The 20,693-nt window shown below is 39.5% G+C and overlaps 2 protein-coding genes across 2 annotated transcripts in view; both read right to left on the reverse strand.

Annotated features, from left to right (window-relative positions):
- Positions 1-446: 446 nt before the first annotated feature.
- Positions 447-14,812, reverse strand: LOC133617251 (uncharacterized). The gene is made up of 4 exons (XM_061977130.2): positions 14,621-14,812; positions 11,687-12,350; positions 11,512-11,604; positions 447-2,923 (listed from the first exon to the last, which is right to left on the reverse strand). The coding sequence occupies exons 2-4, from the start codon at positions 12,308-12,310 to the stop codon at positions 1,718-1,720; spliced, it is 1,923 nt and encodes a 640-aa protein (XP_061833114.1). The 5' UTR covers positions 12,311-12,350; positions 14,621-14,812; the 3' UTR covers positions 447-1,717.
- Positions 14,813-19,026: 4,214 nt separating this feature from the next.
- Positions 19,027-20,693, reverse strand: part of scrn2 (secernin 2) — a 55,071-nt gene continuing 53,404 nt past the window's right edge. The window contains exon 9 of the mRNA XM_061977135.1: positions 19,027-19,380. The gene's annotated coding sequence lies outside the window, so the exon portion shown is untranslated. The remainder of the gene's footprint in view (positions 19,381-20,693) is intronic.

The raw sequence follows: 20,693 nt of genomic DNA on the forward strand, positions 1-20,693 counted from the left end.
GGGGGGTATTATTCATAATAGTTTCAAAATGTAGGTGTTATGTGATTTAATTTCCAATTCTAAATTATTCCATAGATGAACTCCTTCATGATGTACGTCTTTACTTAAATTTGTAAGTAAATGTAAGTATAAATGGTCCAGATCAGGCCAAAAATCTATCCAATTATGGACATTTCCTGATAGTTTAATTAAAATACACCCATTGTGTTATGTTGCTAAATAAGTGACAAACAAACCCCAATGACTACATAAATGTGTAACAAAGCAAACCCCAATGTTTTTACTTTCGCCTGTGCTCAATTTTCGTGTATATTTTCAACCATTGTAAGTGCAAAGTTGACTTCATTGCGAGCTCTTAATCGACTCAATATCCCCTTTTATAGTCAATTTCTTAAACAATGTTTTTTTGCTCAATGCATGCCAGGAAGAAAAAACAAGTCAACAAGACAATTTCAAACCATTTACTTAGAGAGAACTTAAGAAAATACTTATATTTACAACAGTTTTCTGTGCAATTACGTCAAAAAGAAAATGTGTCAACAAAACAAAAACAAATGTTTTGACAGTTTTCATTTAATTCCTATGCATGAGACTCACAAAATTTACATTGACTAAAAGAACATAATTCCTGGAATAGTTTTGTCGCTCCTTTTTTAACACTCATCAGTTAGGTGACTGTTTACCTAATTAAGGTTCAAAATGTTATGTTGTAAGTATAGAACTACTTTAACAGACTCTTACGTGTGGCTGGAAACGTTTTACTTTGTGTTTAAGTGACATTTGCTTTGGTTTTTGTGGTTATGGTCCTCAGAGGCTTTGAAAAAAAATCACCTTTGTGATTTTTTGTTTAGACTGGATAATAGTTAAACAAATCTGCTATTTTTAACTCATGGATTATATGTGTATTATGTTGTATAAGATTATTTCATTCTTACTTCACCAAAGTTTGATTTAGACTTCTTGTAATTGTCTTGGCTGTCCTGTTTTACTGGAATATATTGCGAAGCGGAGCATACTTTTTGTCATCTCGAGCAGTTATTGTTCTCTATTTAGAAACAATACAAAACAGTTTCTCTCATCCTGTGAATTGAATACTGTTGAGAGGTGCCATGATCCCTAAAAAGCCTGACATGATGTAAAGAAACACTGGTTTCAACTAGGACTGCAACAACTAATCGATTAAAATCGATTATACAAATAGTTGGCGATTAATTTAGTCATCGATTTGTTGGATCTATGCTATGCGCATGCGCGGAGGCTACTTTTTTTTTTAATAAACCTTTTTTTATAAACTGCAACATTTACAAACAGCTGAGAAACATTAATCAAAATAAGTATGGTGCCAGTATTCTGTTTTTTTTCCAATAAAATACTGGAAAGGATATAAATGTAGCTTGTCTCTTTTATCAGATTATTAATCGATTAATCGAAGTAATAATCGACAGATTCATCGATTATCAAATTAGTTGTTAGTTGCAGCCCTAGTTTCAACTAAACCAAACTCAAGCGGTAATTATTTTTTTAGTCAATGTAAACATAGTGATTGTTGGTAATCCATCATTTCAGTGTTTTGAACATCTTTTGGTCATACCTTTCTTACAAAACTAACATTTGTTTACTTAAAATTAAAGATTGTAAAAACAGATATCAGTCCCAAACAAATCTGTGGATACATCCAGATAAGGGGAAACTGTCACTTCACCAACTTAAGCAGTCTTTATCGCAACTTTTTTGTTTCGATAACGTGCAGACAACGAGGCCTTGACAGCGTTTTGGACTTTAGTTGGGGGGTTACAGGCAGAAAAGGTACATGTGGGGGGTTTAGTTGCGGGAGCTGGATGTTGTTCACAGGTGTAGGAAAAAACGGGCGTGTTTGACCGAGTACAGATGGCAGAGTATTGAAAGGTGGGGGACAAAGGAAAGGCGGGAAAGGAGGCGGACTGTGGAATGGTAGCTGGGGAGGTGGAAAAGGCAGAAAGGGTTGGGGAGGCATTAGAAGGCCCGGGCCAATATTGGGAAAGTTGGGAGGTAGCGGTGGGAATACCATTGGGGGAGGATAAGCTGGCGTGGGCAAAGTTGATGCTTTTGTTGACCCTGGGATTGGAATATTAAGAAAATTGCTAACTTTGATTTCACATTTGGGGTCGTCTGGCAACTTGCTCCTTGGGACACTACAGATGCTGATAGGGATCTGGGCTTCATTCACTTTTGAATAGCTCTGAGTGTGATACGAGTCTCTGTGAAAAAAGTGGTTCTTCTTTGAAGGAATAAAACCACCTCTGCTTGAGGCTGATGAGGATGATGAAGAGCGGCTGTGGCGGCGTGGAGAGTAGGCTGGTCTTGAGACCCTTTGCCGGCTTCCTTTACTCTCGTAGCTCCAGTCACTGTCCTTCTTTCCGTATAAGCGCTCTTGGATACGGTGCGACATTTGTCCAAGCTCCTCAAATCCCAGATCTATCCCAATGGCCTGCAAAACACCCTGCATTTGCTTGTGCTCAGTTACACATGTCAGTGATTCTCTCTCCACCACAGGTGGTGACCTACGGCTGTAGTGGTCTTGTCCTCCATTACGCCCTGACGCATCATGCGACAGAGAGCTTTTCTCTGGGCTGCAGGACCTTAAACGCCGCTGTAATGATGGAGGCCTGTAGCATTTTTCACGGGTTTGGTCTTCCATCCAGTTCTTGATATTTAGCTTAGCTCCTTGCTCTCTGTCTTGAAAGCATTGATGCTCTACTACGGTCTGAAAAGATGCTGGAGACTGTGACTTAGCGGGGCCTCCTGCAGGGTCCTGAATCACAATCTTGTTGAGCATGTCCACATCCACACCTTTATTGAGCACATCCAGGAAGCGTTGGAAACCGTCAGTCAACTTCTCCTCCTTGGGTACATCATCACCAGGCTGAGTCGGGTGCTCAAAATACTGATGGAAAATGGACAGAAGCATGCAGTTCATGGTTCTTTCACCTGCACTTGATTGAACATACAGTTACAGATTGAACACTTGCACTATCTAACATGAAGGCTAATCATAGCAGAGCAACAACTACAAATATAAATAGGCAAAGCAAGTTCTGTAGAAATTGTTTGTGAATGCTCCAATGTTGACAATAAACAGAAATGCTGATGGAATGTAGACTAGATGTAAGAATAGTTTGAATGTAGAAATGGTTTGAATGTTGAACTTGTCTAAATGTTGAAATAGTTTGATTGTAGTAATGTTGGGACTTTAACTTTAATGGTTCTGTTGTTGAAATGGTTTGAATGTTGATGAGCTGACGCTGAACTGAAATAGAATAGAATAGAAAGTACTTTATTGATCCCTGGGGGAAATTCAGCACCACAGTTCGCTCACAATAGACAAGAATAATAATAAATAATATAATATATATACCGTATTTTCCGCACCATAAGGCGCCCTGGGTTATAAGCCGCGCCTTCAATGAACGGCATATTTCAAAACTTTGTCCACCTATAATCCGCCCCGTGTTGTAAGCCACATCTAACTGCGCTAAAGGAATGTCAAAAAAACAGTCAGATAGGTCAGTCAAACTTTAATAATATATTAAAAACCAGCGTTCTAACAACTCTGTTCACTCCCAAAATGTACGCAAATGTGCAATCACAAACATACGTATATCAACATGGACAGAGCTGCGTGAAAAAAGCCACCCGGCCTCTTCGCGTAAACTTAAACTTACCTTAACCACTCGCTCATCTTTTCTTCATCCATCCCTTCGAGTTAGCTTTTATGATGACGCCGGCTGGAAAGGTCTCTTTTGGCAAGGTCTTCCTTTTGAATATCACCATGGGTGGAAGTTTCTGGCCATTAGCATGGCAAGCTAGAACCACAGTGAAGGATGACTTCTCATTCCCTGTGGTGCGAATATTCACCGTACGTGCTCCCGTTGTATCCACAGTGCGGTTCACAGGAATATCAGTTGCTGTGAAATAGTAATCCGTGTGCGGATGGAGAGATTGCGTCTTTTCATGAACCGGATACCTGTCGCTTAGTAGGAGCCATTTTGTGGTCTTTACAGATGTAAACACACAAAGGAAATGAAACGTACGGTGATATCCGCGCGCTTTTTCTTCTTCTACGCGGGCGGGTGGTTGCTTACAGTAGAAGAAGAAGCGCTTCCTGTTCTATGGGGGCGGGTGCTTACCTTGGCGGTTGCTTGCGTAGAAGAAGAAGCGCTTCCTGTTCTACCGGGAAAAAAGATGGCGGCTGTTTACCGAAGTTGCGAGACCGAAACTTTATGAAAATGAATCTTAATATTTATCCATATATAGAGCGCACCGGGTTATAAGGCGCACTGTCAGCTTTTGAGAAAATTTGTGGTTTTTAGGTGCGCCTTATAGTGCGGAAAATACGGTAATATATAAATAATATAAATATATTCTACATATACTACATATACAAGTGCAGTCAAGAAGGAACAAATGCTAGTAGATTGTAGAAATGGTTTGAAGATTGAAATAGTTTAAAAGTTAAAATGAAGTTGTACTGAAATTTAGTATGAATCTTGAAATGATAAATGTTGATATAACTTACAGAGTTAGCATACTTCAGAGAGGGTACAAAGTAATAGAATCCATGATTATTGGCTCTAAATGTAAAAAAAATAAATAGCAAAAATGCTAGTATACAAAGTTAGCATGCTAACAGGGGAACAGCTACCATACTTCTAAGATTGCAGCAAGTAACGAAATCCATGTTCATTTGGTTAAAAAGTACAAAGTTAGCTAAAATGCTAACATAAAACATTAGTATGCTAACATTGGCATGGTAACGAAAACAGCGAGCATACTTCTAAGATGGCACACAGTAACAAAATCCATGATTATTAGGTAAAACGTACCAAATTAGCTAAAATGCTAGCATAAAATGCTAACATTACCATGCCAACAGATTAAGGGCTAGCATACTTTTAAAATGGTGCTAAGTAACGGAATACATGAATATAAGGTTAAAAAGCTCAAAACTAGCTGAAATTCCAACATAAAACATTAGCGTGGTAACATGTTATTGGCTAGCATAATTCCAAAAATGGCCCCAAGTACCGGAATCCATGATTAGTATAAAATTAGCTACAATGCTAACATTAGCATGGTAACAGGGGAACAGCTAGCATACTTCTAAGATGGCATCAAGTAATTAAATCCACGATTAGGTTAAAATGTACAAAATTATATTAACATATTTGTTAGCAAGCTAACATTAACATGGTAACAGGTGAACAACCATGCTAACATGTTAAGGGCATACTTTTAAATTGGCGCCAAGTACCGGAATCCATGATCATTAGGTTAAAAAGTACAAAATTAGTTAAAATCCTAGTGTAAAATGTTAGCTTGCTAACATTAGCATGGTAACAAAGGAAAAGACAGCCGATAACTTAATCCATGATTATTAGATAAAAAAGTACATTAGTTATTAAAATGCTAGCAAAAAACATTAACAAGCTAATGTTATCATGCTAACAGGGAAATCACTAGCATACTTCTAAGATGGTGCCAGGTAACTAAATCCATGATTATTAAATTACAAAGAACAATGCTAGCATATGTTAGCATGCTAACAATAGCATGCTAACAAGTAAAAAAATTGTGTAGAATCTCATCGCCTCTATTCCGACACATGACTTCTTCCCGGCAGTGGTGGTGAACGAAGCTAAGATGGCTGTTGTACAGCGAGCAGCGCGCCAACTATCTGAGTAAAAAGGAGGCTTAAATCTTCCTGCAAAAAACAGATGCAAGCAAAAACTCATCGTAAAAAGATTTGTCCAGTGTTATCAAGCAATATACGTCGGTCACGTTCTCAGACATATCGAACTATTGTGCTCCAGACGCCATTCTACACGACAAAACAGATGAACACTTGGAAATCATGGAGGTCTACAACTTCTTTGTGTGCGGCTGGATCAGGAAATTGATATCAAGACTTTCCTTTCGGGTAAATATGAATCGCTTTGCTTGGGTAAAGTTGCATTTCATGGTTTAACTTCACGTCTACTGATGTTTGTTGCTGTTGTACGCGCAGCATGTTTTCCCTTATCTTTATCAAAATCTAACTATAGATGTATACATTGTGTAAGTGCTGAAAGCTTCATTTATGATTGCTGCCTTTGGTAAAAGCCTAACTCTTGTAGATTTGAATGACATTTGCTTTCTTTTATTTAGACAACAAGTTGGTGCTTTTCGAAACACTCGTAGCAAACGTGTTTAAGAAATACAAATAATATCTTTATAATGCATAAATGGGAAATAACTGTTCAAAGTACCGTATTTTTCGAACTATAAGGCGCACTTAAAATCCTTTCATTTTCTCAAAAATTGACAGTGCGCCTTATAACTCGGTGTGCCTAATGCACGGCATGATTCTGGTTGTGCTTACTGACCTCTAAGCTATTATATTTGGTACATGGTCAGGGTTTCCCGCAGAGCCACCGCCTAAACGAAAGTCTTAACAAGCTGCCTCTGCCTCTGTCAGTACGTCTTTGCAGCACCCAGCATTGTCTCACCCACAGAACCATCTGATTGGTTACACGCAGAGCGGTAACAGCCAATCAGCAGTGTGTATTCAGATCGCATGCAACAGCCAATCAGCAGTGCGTATTCAGAGCGCATGTAACAGCCAATCAGCAGTGCGTATTCAGAGCGCATGGACTTTAGTGCTCACGGAACAGGCAGAGAGGAGAGACTGTGGAGTGAGCAGAAAGGTGCTTAGCAGGTAAGCATAATGCAGCGGACTCTCCCCCAAATTATAATAAATACTTCCAAGTCAACAACTAGTAATATCACTATGAGCCCCTTGACGTTCTAGAAGCATAAGCGGCAGCTCAGTTCACTCGCAGTCCTTGAGGTGAAAGCTAATTAGCTTTTAGCGTAACGTTAGCTCACTGTGCGGTGTGTGTGTGTTACGGACAGCAAAGCCCTGTCTGTCGGAGAGAAAGACAAGCATTGTTGACCCACAGTTAACAACTAAGTTATTTCACTTTACCTTTTTCTGTGTTGAAGCACCAAAAAAGGACTTTATGTTAAAAGAAGAGTTTCCTGAAGCTGTCTCTGATAGTTGATATAATAATGTAACTGCATCATAAAGCCTACATGAACTCCATGGTGTTCAGGGATGAATGGTCTCTCCTATTGCTATTGTACTATTTTTTCAGCTATAGTTACATTAATCATTAGTAATGTAGCAGCTTAGTTTTGAATGGCAGGGTCCCTGCTATCACATGTTGATAAAAATATAACATTTACATAATACAAATCAACTACAGGCTTCCCAAAATGCTGTAATAAATTAAGCATGATGAGTTGCGCATATGTCAGCACGTTAAAGTTAAAGTACCAATGATTGTCACACACACACTAGGTGTGGTGAAATGTGTCTTTTGCATTTGACCCATCCCCTTGATCACCCCCTGGGAGGTGAGGGGAGCAGTGGGCAGCAGCGGTGCCGCGCCCGGGAATCATTTTTTGGTGATTTAACTCCCAATTCCAGCCCTTGATGCGGAGTGCAAAGCAGGGAGGTAATGGGTCCCATTTTTATAGTCTTTGGTATGACTCAGCCGGGGTTTTGAACTCACAACCTACCGATCTCAGGGCGGACATTCATTCACTGAGTAGGTTGGCCCCACATTTACCTCTTTTTTTCAAACGCCTATTGCAAACACTTTCTTACAGAAAGACATTAATTTGACTTTGTAAGTCATTATTTTGACTTAGTACAAACTCCGTTTCCATATGAGTTGGGAAATTGTGTTAGATGTAAATATACACAGAATACAATGATTTGCAAATCCTTTTCAACCCATATTCAATTGAATGCACTACAAAGACAAGATATTTGATGTTCAAACTCATAAACTTTTTTTTTTTTTTTTTGCAAATAATAATTAACTTAGAATTTCATGGCTGCAACACGTGCCAAAGTAGTTGGGAAAGGGCATGTTCACCTTTCCTTTTAACAACACTCAGTAAACGTTTGGGAACTGAGAAGACACATATTTTAAGCTTCTCAGGTGGAATTCTTTCCCATTCTTGCTTGATGTACAGCTTAAGTTGTTCATCTGTCCGGTGGTCTCCGTTGTGGTATTTTAGGCTTCATAAAGCGCCACACATTTTCAATGGGAGACAGGTCTGGACTACAGGCAGGCCAGTCTAGTACCCGCACTCTTTTACTATGAAGCCACGTTGATGTAACACGTGGCTTGGCATTGTCTTGCTGAAATAAGCAGGGGCGTCCATGGTAACGTTGCTTGGATGGCAACATATGTTGCTCCAAAACCCGTATGTGCCTTTCAGCATTAATGGCGCCTTCACAGATGTGTAAGTTACCCATGTCTTGGGCACTAATACACCCCCATACCATCACAGATGCTGGCTTTTCCACTTTGCGCCTTTAACAATCCGGATGGTTCTTTTCTTCTTTGGTCCGGAGGACACAACGTCCACAGTTTCCAAAAACAATTTGAAATGTGGCCTCGTCAGACCACAAACCACTTTTCCAATTTGTATCAGTCCATTTTAGATGAGCTCAGGCCAGGCGAAGCAGACGACGTTTCTGGGTGTTGTTGATAAACGGTTTTCGCCTTGCATAGGAGAGTTTTAACTTGCACTTACAGATGTAGCGACCAACTGTAGTTACTGACAGTGGGTTTCTGAAGTGTTCCTGAGCCCATGTGGTGATATCCTTTACACACTGATGTCGCTTGTTGATGCAGTACAGCCTGAGGGATCGAAGGTCACAGGCTTAGCTGCTTACGTGCAGTGATTTCTCCAGATACTCTAAACCCTTTGATGATATTACAGACTGTAGATGGTGAAATCCCTAAATTCCTTGCAATAGCTGGTTGAGAAAGGTTTTTCTTACACTGTTCAACAATTTGCTCACGCATTTGTTGACAAAGTGGTGACCCTCGCCTAGGGATGTCCCGATCCAGGTTTTTGCACTTCCGATCCGATACCGATATTGTTTTTGCACTTCCAATCCAATACCGATACTGACCGATACCGATACTGACCGATACTGGCCTATCCGAGCATGTATTAAAGTTTAAAGTTATTTAGCCTACTTAGTTGTCAGAATCATGTTGAAAAGGGTTTTAGTACTCTTGATAACAACTAGCCAGCTGAATTAGGGGAGTTTGAATAATACACAATGGTTGGTAACTGACCTGTTTATTCAAGGATAAACACAAAATAGACAAAATTATACATGACAAACAGAAATGGCATCATTGAAACTAGGGCTGGGCGATATGGCCTTTTTTTAATATTGCAATATTGTAAGGCCATATTGCGATACACGATATATATCTCGATATTTTGCCTCAGCCTTGAATGAACACTTGATGCATATAATCACATCAGTATGATGATTCTGTGTTTTGATTGATTGAGACTTTTATTAGTAGGTTGCACAGTGAAGTACATATTCCGTATAATTGACCACTAAATGGTAACACCCGAATAAGTTTTTCAACTTGTTTAAGTCGGGGTCCACTTAAATTGATTCATGATACAGATATATACTATCAGATATATACTATCATCATAATACAGTCATCACACAAAATAATCACATTGAATTATTTACAGTATTTATAATCCAGGGTGTGGAGGGGGGCGCCTGATGTAAGTGTCAAAAAGACAGCCAAAAGAGTTTGATATGAGAATAAATCTAAAGTTAAAATATAGGGTAGAAATGCACCCACTTGCAGGAAATGTAGTCTTGATTTTCAAAATTTTCTTTCAAGGCTTGCATGTCTACATTAAAACATTCTTCTTCATACTGCATTAATATATGCTACTTTTAAACTTTCATGCAGAGAAGGAAATCACAACTAAAAAAATCACACATTTTTTCATACGGTGTTGATCTGGAAATGTTTGCCTCTGCATTTTGATGGTGTGGGCGTGTGGCACCGAATGGAGATAAGCGTTTCGACAGGCGTTACAATATTTGAACAACGATGACGAAAACTGTTTTCTCTGTCGTGTCCGTGTGTCGAAAATTGTTATGCGCTTATTTTTTTATTTGATTTTGTGCGTGGCATATAATTGCTATGCGCAGAGGACGTTTGAGCAGTGCGCAATTGCACAAGCGCGCACCTTAGAGAGAACGTTGGTCACACGGCTGCGCTAGCATCACAGCTAACGTTAGCCATGCTGCTACCTCTCTGCTGGGAGAGGATGTACACGTATGTGACGTATGACGTGACAGTATGTGACGTGTGTAAGAAGGTGCGCTTGCTGTCTGTGAGAGGGAGACACAGAAAAGAGTGAGAAGAGCCTGTCGTGTAATGCCAGCAGCTAAAAGCAACTGCGTGAGGATCCACAGACCTGTGGATGTGTTGAAGGTGTGCTGGAAAATGCGGAACGGAAATTAGGGAGCAGCAGAAAAGTGGAATGTATTACTTAAATAGGTGTGTTGGAAAACATGGAGTGGAGTTTTTTTTAACTGGATTTGGATCGGCATTTTCCCATGCCTTGCCGATACGCATTTTTTGGCAAATATCGGCGGCCGATCCGATCCAAATATCGAATCAGGACATCCCTACCCTCGCCCCATCCTTGTTTGTGAATGACTGATCATTTCATGGAATCTACTTTCATACCCAATCATGGTACCCACCTGTTCCCAATTTGCCTGTTCACCTGTGGGATGTTCCAAATAAGTGTTTGATGAGCATTCCTCAACTTTATCAGTATTTATTGCCACCTTTCCCAACTTCTTTGTCACGTGTTGCTGGCATCAAATTCTAAAGTTAATGATTATTTGCAAAAAAAAAAAAAGTTTATCAGTTTGAACATCAAATATGTTGTCTTTGTAGCATATTCAACTGAATATGGGTTGAAAATGATTTGTAAATCATTGTATTCCGTTTATATATACATCTAACACAATTTCCCAACTCATATGGAAACGGGGTTTGTACATTACTAAGTCATAATAATGACGTACTTCGTATCTCAGGTAACTAGGACTGTTTTGTTTTTACTTTACGGAAAAAATACCGAGATATATATCGTATATCACCATTCAGCAAATGGAGCGGAAAACACAACCAAAAGTTGTAGGCCTCCTCACGCGACGAAGCCGGCCTACTTCACTGCAATCTGTAGTCTAGTGCCCCCCAGGCTGTGGTGGCAGCGACGAGGTGGAGACGTGATGGGGACAGGCCGAGTTACACCGATCTTTAAATGGTCCTCAGTGAAAAATAGTTTTACACCTCTGTTCTATTGTATTTCTTACCTTGAATGGAGTATATGCTATGTCAGGGAACCACAATGTAATGTATTTTAAAGTACACCTACAAATACACAAGTGTATTTCTGTTGATATTTTGTAACAGGTACAATTAAAACATATATAAACTAATAAGTTCACAAGCTGTTTTATGATTGGCTCCCCACATACTAAAATCATTCTGTTAAAAGTTTGGACACCCTGCCCTGATGAGTTTGATACTGAAGTAAAGCTACCTTGTGAGTGAAACCCACCTTTTTCGTCAATCCATCCGACAACTTTCTTGCTTGATTGTGAAGACGATCTTTAGGGGAGCTGCTCTTCCTCTCTCTCGATCTGGCATTTCTCTATTCATGGAGATGTATTTTACAGTTAACATCACACAAAATCAAATCATTACATACAACAACTGGGGACTAAGCATGTTACCTTTGAAGAGTCATCATATGCACATTGTTTGATATCGGGTGAGTAAATGTGGTTCATTCCTTGACTGTGTCTATCTTTTCGTCGGCGTGTGGAATCATTCAGCTGTTGGTGCCAGGAGGGAAGTTCTTCTAGGCTGTGCCGATTTCTGATAACGTGTGTACCCTTTCTGTATTTGAGATCCTCTTCCTGGGGTAATTGGTGCTTGAAATTCCTAAAGTCATGCGAAGGGTCGCCTGGCGACTGCCTGTATTTTTTCTCATCAGACTCAAGTCGATATCTGGTGTCATCGAGGCTGTCATCTGGAAACCTCTGTCTTTTCTTTTCAGCAACACTCAAGTCAGGTGAAGACAAGCATCTCCAATTTGGGCTCCTCCTAGCCCTGTGTCTATCTCTCTCTCGGTCTAAGGACGCTTTAGTGTACAGCATTGGAGGAGAGTCACCGTAATTTGTACTTTGACCGCTCCTCTCTGCTCTGCTGGTTCCAGCACCACCATATGGGTGATAGGAATAACACTGTGTATCTCCACGGTCTTGCCTTCGGTCATTGTAGTCATCCCTCCGCCTTGACTCTCTGTCACCATGGTGCCGCCTTTGACCACCATAGTCAGGCCTTTCTGAGTGCATCGTCACACGTCAAATCCAGCTTGTGACGCAAAATTAAAAACTGTGGAAAAATAAGAGAAAAATCACCATTAAAAGTGCAACCGACAAAAAAAAGAAATTTAAGTACTACATAACCAAAAACAGCATTTTTGGGGGCCAGTCACACAGATTTGGCGCCAACAATTCCCTATAAACACATTATAAAGTACCCGGTCTGCCAGAAAATAAAAAGAGGAAGCATGGAGGAATTAATGATCTCGCTATATTAAGCGAGTAATCAGACACCTTTAGCTAAAAACAGAGATTAAAAAAGATGAAAAAGATTAGTTTTTAAATTACTTTGTACCTCTAAACACATTTGTTTTGCTTTTCATGTTTTTACTCAATTTTTACAAATGCATCATGGTCAAATCATTACCAATGCCTCGAGGAATTTCCAATGTCGCGATCACGCCAATTCAACCATTCACCGCGAACACATAGACCTCACAACTTTATCTAATGCCCGCAACTTCCCCGCATATTTTGGCTAATTGAAGTCATTTATAAGTCACACCGGCCGAAAATTCATAATAAAGAAGGAAAAAAACATATAAGTCGCACTGGAGTATAAGTCGCATTTTTTGGGGAAATGTATTTGATAAAACCCAACACCAAGAATAGACATTTGAAAGGCAATTTAAAATAAATAAAGAATAGTGAACAACAGGCTGAATAAGTGTACGTTATATGACGCATAAATAACCAACTGAGAACGTGCCTGGTATGTTAACGTAACATATTATGGTAAGAATCATTCAAATAACTATAACATATAGAACATGCTATACGTTTACCAAACAATCTGTCACTCCTAGTCGCTAAATCCCATGAAATCTTATACGTCTAGTCTCTTACGTGAATGAGCTAAATAATATTATTTGATATTTTACGGTAATATGTTAATAATTTCACACATAAGTCACTCCTGAGTGTAAGTCGCACCCCCGGCCAAACTATGAAAAAAACTGCGACTTATAGTCCGAAAAATACGGTACATTAAAGTGCCTTTATCAATTAGACTAAAAGTGGTGTTCTTTTTTTACATACAAATTCCATCCATCCATCCATACAAATTAATTTATTAAATGTATTCTTTATTATAATTTTTGCACACTATCTCTTTCAGTTAGAAAAAAATACAACAACTGTGTACTGTTCATATCTTTGTAAGAAGGTAAACATAAAAACAGGAGATTAAATATTTTCCACACTGTATCTACCATACCAATCAAGTTTGGACACCTTATTTACAGCAGTAAGTTCATCCAAACATTAGGGATGCAGCGATTAATTAATTTAAGCTTCGATTTATGTTCTGCTGCTCTGATTAATGGTGCGTGGGTGTCGTGATGAGTGTGGTGGTGGAGAGGTTTTTATATGTATTTTATTTTTATCATTGCACACATAGGAGTGCAATTTCAATGTCGATCATTTTCATTTATTAAGAAAATAGAATAAAGCAAGCAAAAGTGTAGTCTATTTAAACAATTTCCCCTAAAATACGCATTTATACGATTGCTCAAACTAATGGTAAGAGTGTACGCCCTGAGATCGGTAGGTCGTGAGTTCAAACCCCGGCTGAGTCATACCAAAGACTAAAAAAATGGGACCTGTTACCTCCCTGCTTGGCACTCAGCATCAAGGGTTGGAATTGGGGGTTAAATCACCAAAATGATTCCCGAGCGCGGCCACCGCTGCTGCTCACTGCTCCCCTCAAGTCCAGGGGGTGGAACAAGGGGATGTGTCAAATCCATCCATCCATTTTCCTACCGCTTGTACCTATTGGGGTCGCGGGGGTTGCTGGAGCCTATCTCGGCTACAATTGGGCGGAAGGCGGGGTACACCCTATTTAAGATGCAAAACCGAATCCCATGTAAATTAACATGTGCTAAACTATCTGAACAAATCATCTAAGAATGTTTATAGGTAACAAGGCAAATTAGTGTAATGTCTAATAACATACATATATCATTATTTACACAAACATGCTCGGGGTCAATTAAAACGAGCTGCGGACCCCCGGGCCGCACTTTGGGAATATCCTGCTTTGATGTTTGGTAACATAGTAACATAACATAACATGACAAAATCCGCATTTAATTCAAAGAAAGGTGTTCGGCACCAAACTCCCGACTTAGTTAAGAGTGTTGTTACCCATTTGAGACAATAAATGGTGCAATAGTTGACACGCAAGATGCAAATGAAGACGTTATTGGAAGCCGTTAGCGTTAGCGTTAGCCTTGACGAGCAACACTCAAACCTGACTCGACTAAAAGACGGTATCGTTACCTTTGCGTCCGACGACTGCGCTCTCATAAAAACGACACGGAAATTTTTAGGTCGCAATGTTACAGAACAAATATGTTATTTGTTTTCAAATAGCAAGGTTATTATGTAGCTTAGAACCCTAATCCAACACGATAGTTTCTGCTCCTGCTTCCACCAGTGGAAAGTATGAAGAGATTTTCTTTTCCATCGCCCCCTCCGGTTTGGAGGGTGAACAGCATCCACCCGCCTGGATTTTTTGGATTATAATAATTATTTTACAAGACTTGAAGATTTATATTAATTTTAAAAATACGCCATTTTGTGAGAACAATGTAATATTACGTTAAAAAGTTGTAATATGTATTTATTTAAGTTGTAATATATTTCTACAGTAGCAAAATAACGGATTTGAAAAAGAACAAACACATTAACTTATAATAAATAATATCAAATAAGTCTTAAAAATTAAGCTTTAATACAATGGAAAATAAGTATAGTTTCACACACATAAATTCAAATTTTTACAGATTTTATAAAAACATTTTTTTTTTACAAAATTGCCAGTCAAAATATCTGTGTATGTAATGTAATAATATGAACATGCACTCTTTAAAACATTTCATTAAGAATCATCCATCCATCCATTTTCTACCGCTTGTCCCCACATTTTAATAATATTGCAATATTTGTTTTTCCAAGAATAAATCTGTAATATTATGAGAAAAAAGTTTTACAATAAAGTTTTACAGTAAAAAAAAAAAAAAAAATATTTTTTACCAAAAAATATAATAATAATAATAATACATTTTATTTGGTATAGCGCTTTTCAGGGTACTCAAAGACACTTTACAGGATAAAAATTATAATATAAAACAGTTCAAAGTAATAATACATAATACTGGAAATATAAAAGCAGTACATAGTAATAATACATAACACTGGACATTACGAGACGTTTAAACTAGTGCGTTTGTCAGTGAATATTTTGATGTAATGGAGAGCACAAACAAAGTGCAACTGCAAAAAATACACCATGGGACCAAAGAAAGTTGCGAGTGCCAGAAGGAGAGAAACACTATTGAATTCAAGAAAGAACTCGTAGCAAATAATGAAGGTGGCGTCCATGTGGCGTCAATAAAATAGAAAATGGTGGATAAGTTGATTAATATAGCAATATACAAAGGCTGGTGGTCTTTCTGTGTGGAGTTTGCATCTTCTCCCCGTGACTGCGTGGGTTCCCTCCGGGTACTACGGCTTCCTCCCACCTCCAAAGACATGCACACTAAATTGGCCCTCGTGTGTGAATGTGAGTGTCAATGTGGTCTGTCTATCTGTGTTGGCTCTGCGATGAGGTGGCGACTTGTCCAGGGTGTACCCCGCCTTCCGCCCGAATGCAGCTGAGATAGCCTCCAGCACCCCCCGCAACCATGTCCCTTAGGTCTTGTGGGTAGCATCTGAAGCGTTTTTAATCAAGAAGAACGTGACTCTAATTAGGTTCATTAATGGCGTCATTCCCTGGCACAGCGTAATGGCCGACGGTGGTTGCAAATGAGGAGAAAGTTATCAAACTAGCTTATAGTCAGATTCATTATGTCTTTTTCTGTTCACTGGCAGTTGGCTAGCAACTTTTGGTGCTCATTACTGCCGCCTTCTGAAATTGAATGTGTATTAAGCCACCTGTGTTCCGTAAGAAGTGGAATAAAAATAACACGTCAATCATTAAAAATACAAATGGAACTATCAAGTAAGTATCAACATGATTTGATAAGGCCGTGTTCAGGGTGGAGACTGTATTTAAATACATTTACTGCATTAAATGGGCAGCAGTTGGCGCTTGTGCCTCACAGTAGGTCCTGTGTTAATTTGCCGGAGGAGGGATCTGTGTGGCGTTTGCATGTTCTCCCTGTGACTGCGTGAGTTCCCTCCGAGTACTCCGGCTTCCTCCCACCTCCAAAGACATGAACCTGAGGATAAGCTCATTGGCAACACTAAATTGGTCCTTGTGTGTGAATATTTGTCTGTCTATCTGTGTTGGCCCCGTGACGAGGTGGCGACTTGTCCAGGGTGTACACTGCCTTCTATAGGCTCCAGTCCCCCTGCAATCCCAAGAGGGACAAACGGTAGAAAATGGATGAATACATGCATTAAATATTCTAAATCCCAAATATGTGAAGTACCTCCCCAATGTTATCTTATCATTCAGACTTATACCTATGAAGGCTCTCATTCATCCAGATCATTCAATAGTTCGCAACTGGACTGCTTGGTTTGTCTTGGAAGACGTTTTGTTGCTCACTCTAGTTGGCTTCATTAGTTCGTGCTCGTAGACTTAGATTGGTCAGATCTGGTCCAAACGGTTGGTGCTAAAACCCAAAATATTTATACTCCTAAAAACCAGGAGGGTGTGCCTGGGCAAGGATGGCTTCGCCCTATCGTAGGGAGAAAAACAACTGTTTTGATGCAAACAAACAATCAATCAATCAATCAATCAATCTTTATTTATATAGCCCTAAATCACAAGTGTCTCAAAGGGCTGCACAAGCCACAACGACATCCTCGGTACAAAGCCCACATACGGGCAAGGAAAACTCACCCCAGTGGGACGTCGATGTGAATGACTATGAGAAACCTTGGAGAGGACCGCATATGTGGGTAACCCCCCCCCCCCTCTAGGGGAGACCGAAAGCAATGGATGTCGAGTGGGTCTGACATAATATTGTGAGAGTCCAGTCCATAGTGGATCCAACATAATAGTAAGAGTCCAGTCCATAGTGGGGCCAGCAGGACACCATCCCGAGCGGAGACGGGTCAGCAATCCTACTGTCAAAGCCAATGACAGTCGTTGAAGTGTAATTTCCCCCTCGTTAGGACTGAGGTATTGTGTGGCAGAACTATCAATGTGGATCGACTTCTACCAATCCAAAACAGTTGTAATCCCCCGCATATGTATTAAATTTAGTTGTAAACAAATGGTACAAATGGCATACTGGTCACCTTTTGTGACTGGAATGTTTCTAACTCCTGTTATTCGTCTTTTAGGAAGGGTGGAAAGGACAGTGTTGTATGTGGGAGACAGGTGGTGGCGCAGACCACCACCTCTGTTCAGGGATTGTTTTTTAACCTTGACATAGATGACTTCCCTCACTTCTCTTTCATACCATCCGTCCTCCCTGTCCAGAATCTGTACATTTTTGCTCTCAAATGAGTGCTGTTCCTCCCTGAGGTGGAGGTAGACAGCTGAATCTTGGCCTGAAGAGTCTGCCCGTCTATGCTGTGCCATAGTGGTTGTTTTGTTTCCCTAATATATAAATCAGTGCATTCATCATTACACTGGATAGCCTACATCAGATTGTTTTTGTGGGTGTGGGGTGTCCGATCTTTAGGATGCACCAGTCTCTGTCTCAGGGTGTTGCCTGGTTTGAAGTGTACTGGGATGTTGTGATGGTTAAAATTGAGTTTCTCAGATAGACCTGATACGTATTGAATGACAATATTTTTGCGTCTGTCACCTGTTTCCTCCTCATCCACTCTGTTCTTGTTATTCCTGGAACTGGATGCACTTTTCACAAACGACCAGCTGGGGTAACCTCAGGTTTTAAGGGCTTCCCTCAAATCTTTCTCTTTGGCCTGTGGGCTGGTAGGAACATTATCAGCTCTGTGTTGTAGGGTTCTGATAACACCCAGTTTGTGTTCCACTGGATGCTGTGAGGCCAAGACTCAGCTGTCTACCTGCAACCTCAGGGAGAAAACAGCACTCCTTTGAGAACAAAAATGTACAGATTCTGGACAGGGAGGACAGATGGTACGAAAGAGGAGTGAGGGATGCCATCTATGTCAAGGTTGAAAAACCATTCGTGAACAGAGGAGGTGGTCTGCGAGACCACCTGTCTCCAACATACAACACTGTCCTTTCCTAAAAGACTCTGCGATTCAGCCTTCAACAAATAACAAGAGTTAGAAACATTCTGGTCACAAAAGGTGACCAGAATGCCATTTGTTTACAACTGAATAGAATGCTTATGCGGGGGATTCCGACTATTTTGGATTGGAAATAGTCGATCCACAGCGATAGTTCTGCCACACAATACCTCAATGCTAACAAGGGGAAATTACACTTCAACGACTGTGGTTGGCTTTGACAGTAGGATTGTTTGATTGCATCAAAACAGTTGTTTTTCTCACTACGATAGGGCGAAACCATCCTTTCCCAGGCACACCCTCCTGGTTTTTTGGAATATCAATATTTTGGGTTTTGGCACCAACCGTTCGGACTCGATCTGACCAATCTATGTCTACGAGCACGAACTGATGAAGCCTACTCGAATGAGCGGCGAAACCTCATCCAAGACAAATCAAGCAGTACCAGTCGCGAACGATTGAACCGGCTTAAGATGACCTTCAGACTTAAGAATACAAACAAGTCACAGTCTAAATGTTTTTATTGCATATCGTTCTATAGGCAGCCGTGAAATGACAACTCATTCTTTTCCAACAAACCACACTTTTTTCATATTTAATACTTCCAGTATTTGTGCAAGATCACGCTACTACATTAGTGCTTGTGCAGTCTACCCCTATTAACACTCAAGAGGTTCAGTCCTTGTTCCCAAGTCGGACTGATGACACATCAGACGCATGTTAGTCACTTCGTCGACGTGAACAATGGCGCAATGTCAAGGATGTGCGCTTTGCAGAGGCAAGTAGGGAGGATGAAGATTCGACCAATCCCATGACCTCTCCTGACACTTTGCATTTACAAGGAATGAACAGGAATGAGGGCGCTGCAAGAACAAGACACTTTATTAAGATACAGAATGTGATAGCTGAATAAAAAGACATCATTTGCATAAAAAAATCTCAGACCAATTCAGTGAAAGTATGTAATTGACGTGACAGTGGTTGGGAATCACTGGTTCAGATATGCTCGAAGTTACAGGATCCTGAAGAATAGTTTTTTATCTTAAATAATATGAATACAATGGATGTCCCGATCTGATATTGATATTGGCTATAAGTCTAAATAGGCATAAAACAAGTATCAAATGATATATCTTGCATTTAAAATCTACAATACAAGCAGTCCTGTAGTGTTTACTTGTTCAAAGCTGGATAGCCAGTTTCCATCTAAATGTCCTCAAAAAAGCACACAAGGGTTGTTTTTCCTTGTACTTGAGTCAAGTCATTTACAAAAGGTAATCATGGTAGCCTATAGGCTACTACGAGCTAGCAGCTACACAACAGCTAAGCACACTATCGCACACAAGCTAGACGTACGTAGTAAGTGTCCTTAACTGAACAATATTGCAGAAGACAACAGCGCAATTGTCAATATAAACAGGTATCAAATAATTATAGTTGTATATTACTTACACATTCAAAGTCTCCAAGGCAGAAGCATATTAAAAAGTTTCCAGTAAAAACATCATTCAACTTACTTTTTCATTCACTTAACTTCCTTATAGGCCATGAGATATCGCCAAAAAATAATTATCCCTCCACTTCAACTTAAACACAGCAAAAGCTATTCTAGGCAGTTAATAGTAAATAGGATAGTGTTTTCCATTCCTCTCATTGTTCTCTGTTTAACTATTTCACTTTATCAAATATTTTCTAACATTCCATTTAACAAAACAATACAAGTAGGTATGATTCATGCTAATATCATATAATATCAGCATAGGCCAATACTTAAGGCTCAAATATCAGTATTGTATTGGAAGTGGACGAGTTGTATCGCGACACCCCTAATGAATACAGCGGTACCTAAGTTGTTGTTGGTAATGCACTCCAAAAAGGTCAGACAAAAACAGAATCTTGCAAAAACAGAATACATTTTTTAACATAAAATATAATCCGATAAATCTGTTCCAAATACCCGAAAATCTTGACAGGAAACATATTATGGAGAATAATTATAGTTTTACTTGCAAAAAACAATGGGAAATACATATAAACTACAAAACCCAAAACCAGTGAAGTTGGCACGTTGTGACTTCGTAAATAAAAACAGAATACAATGATTTGCAAATTCTTTTCAACTTACTGTATATTCAATTGAATAGACTGCAAAGACAATATATTTAATGTTGGAACT

Source organism: Nerophis lumbriciformis, linkage group LG16 (genome assembly GCF_033978685.3).
Source record: "Nerophis lumbriciformis linkage group LG16, RoL_Nlum_v2.1, whole genome shotgun sequence".
NCBI classification, from domain to species: domain Eukaryota; kingdom Metazoa; phylum Chordata; class Actinopteri; order Syngnathiformes; family Syngnathidae; genus Nerophis; species Nerophis lumbriciformis.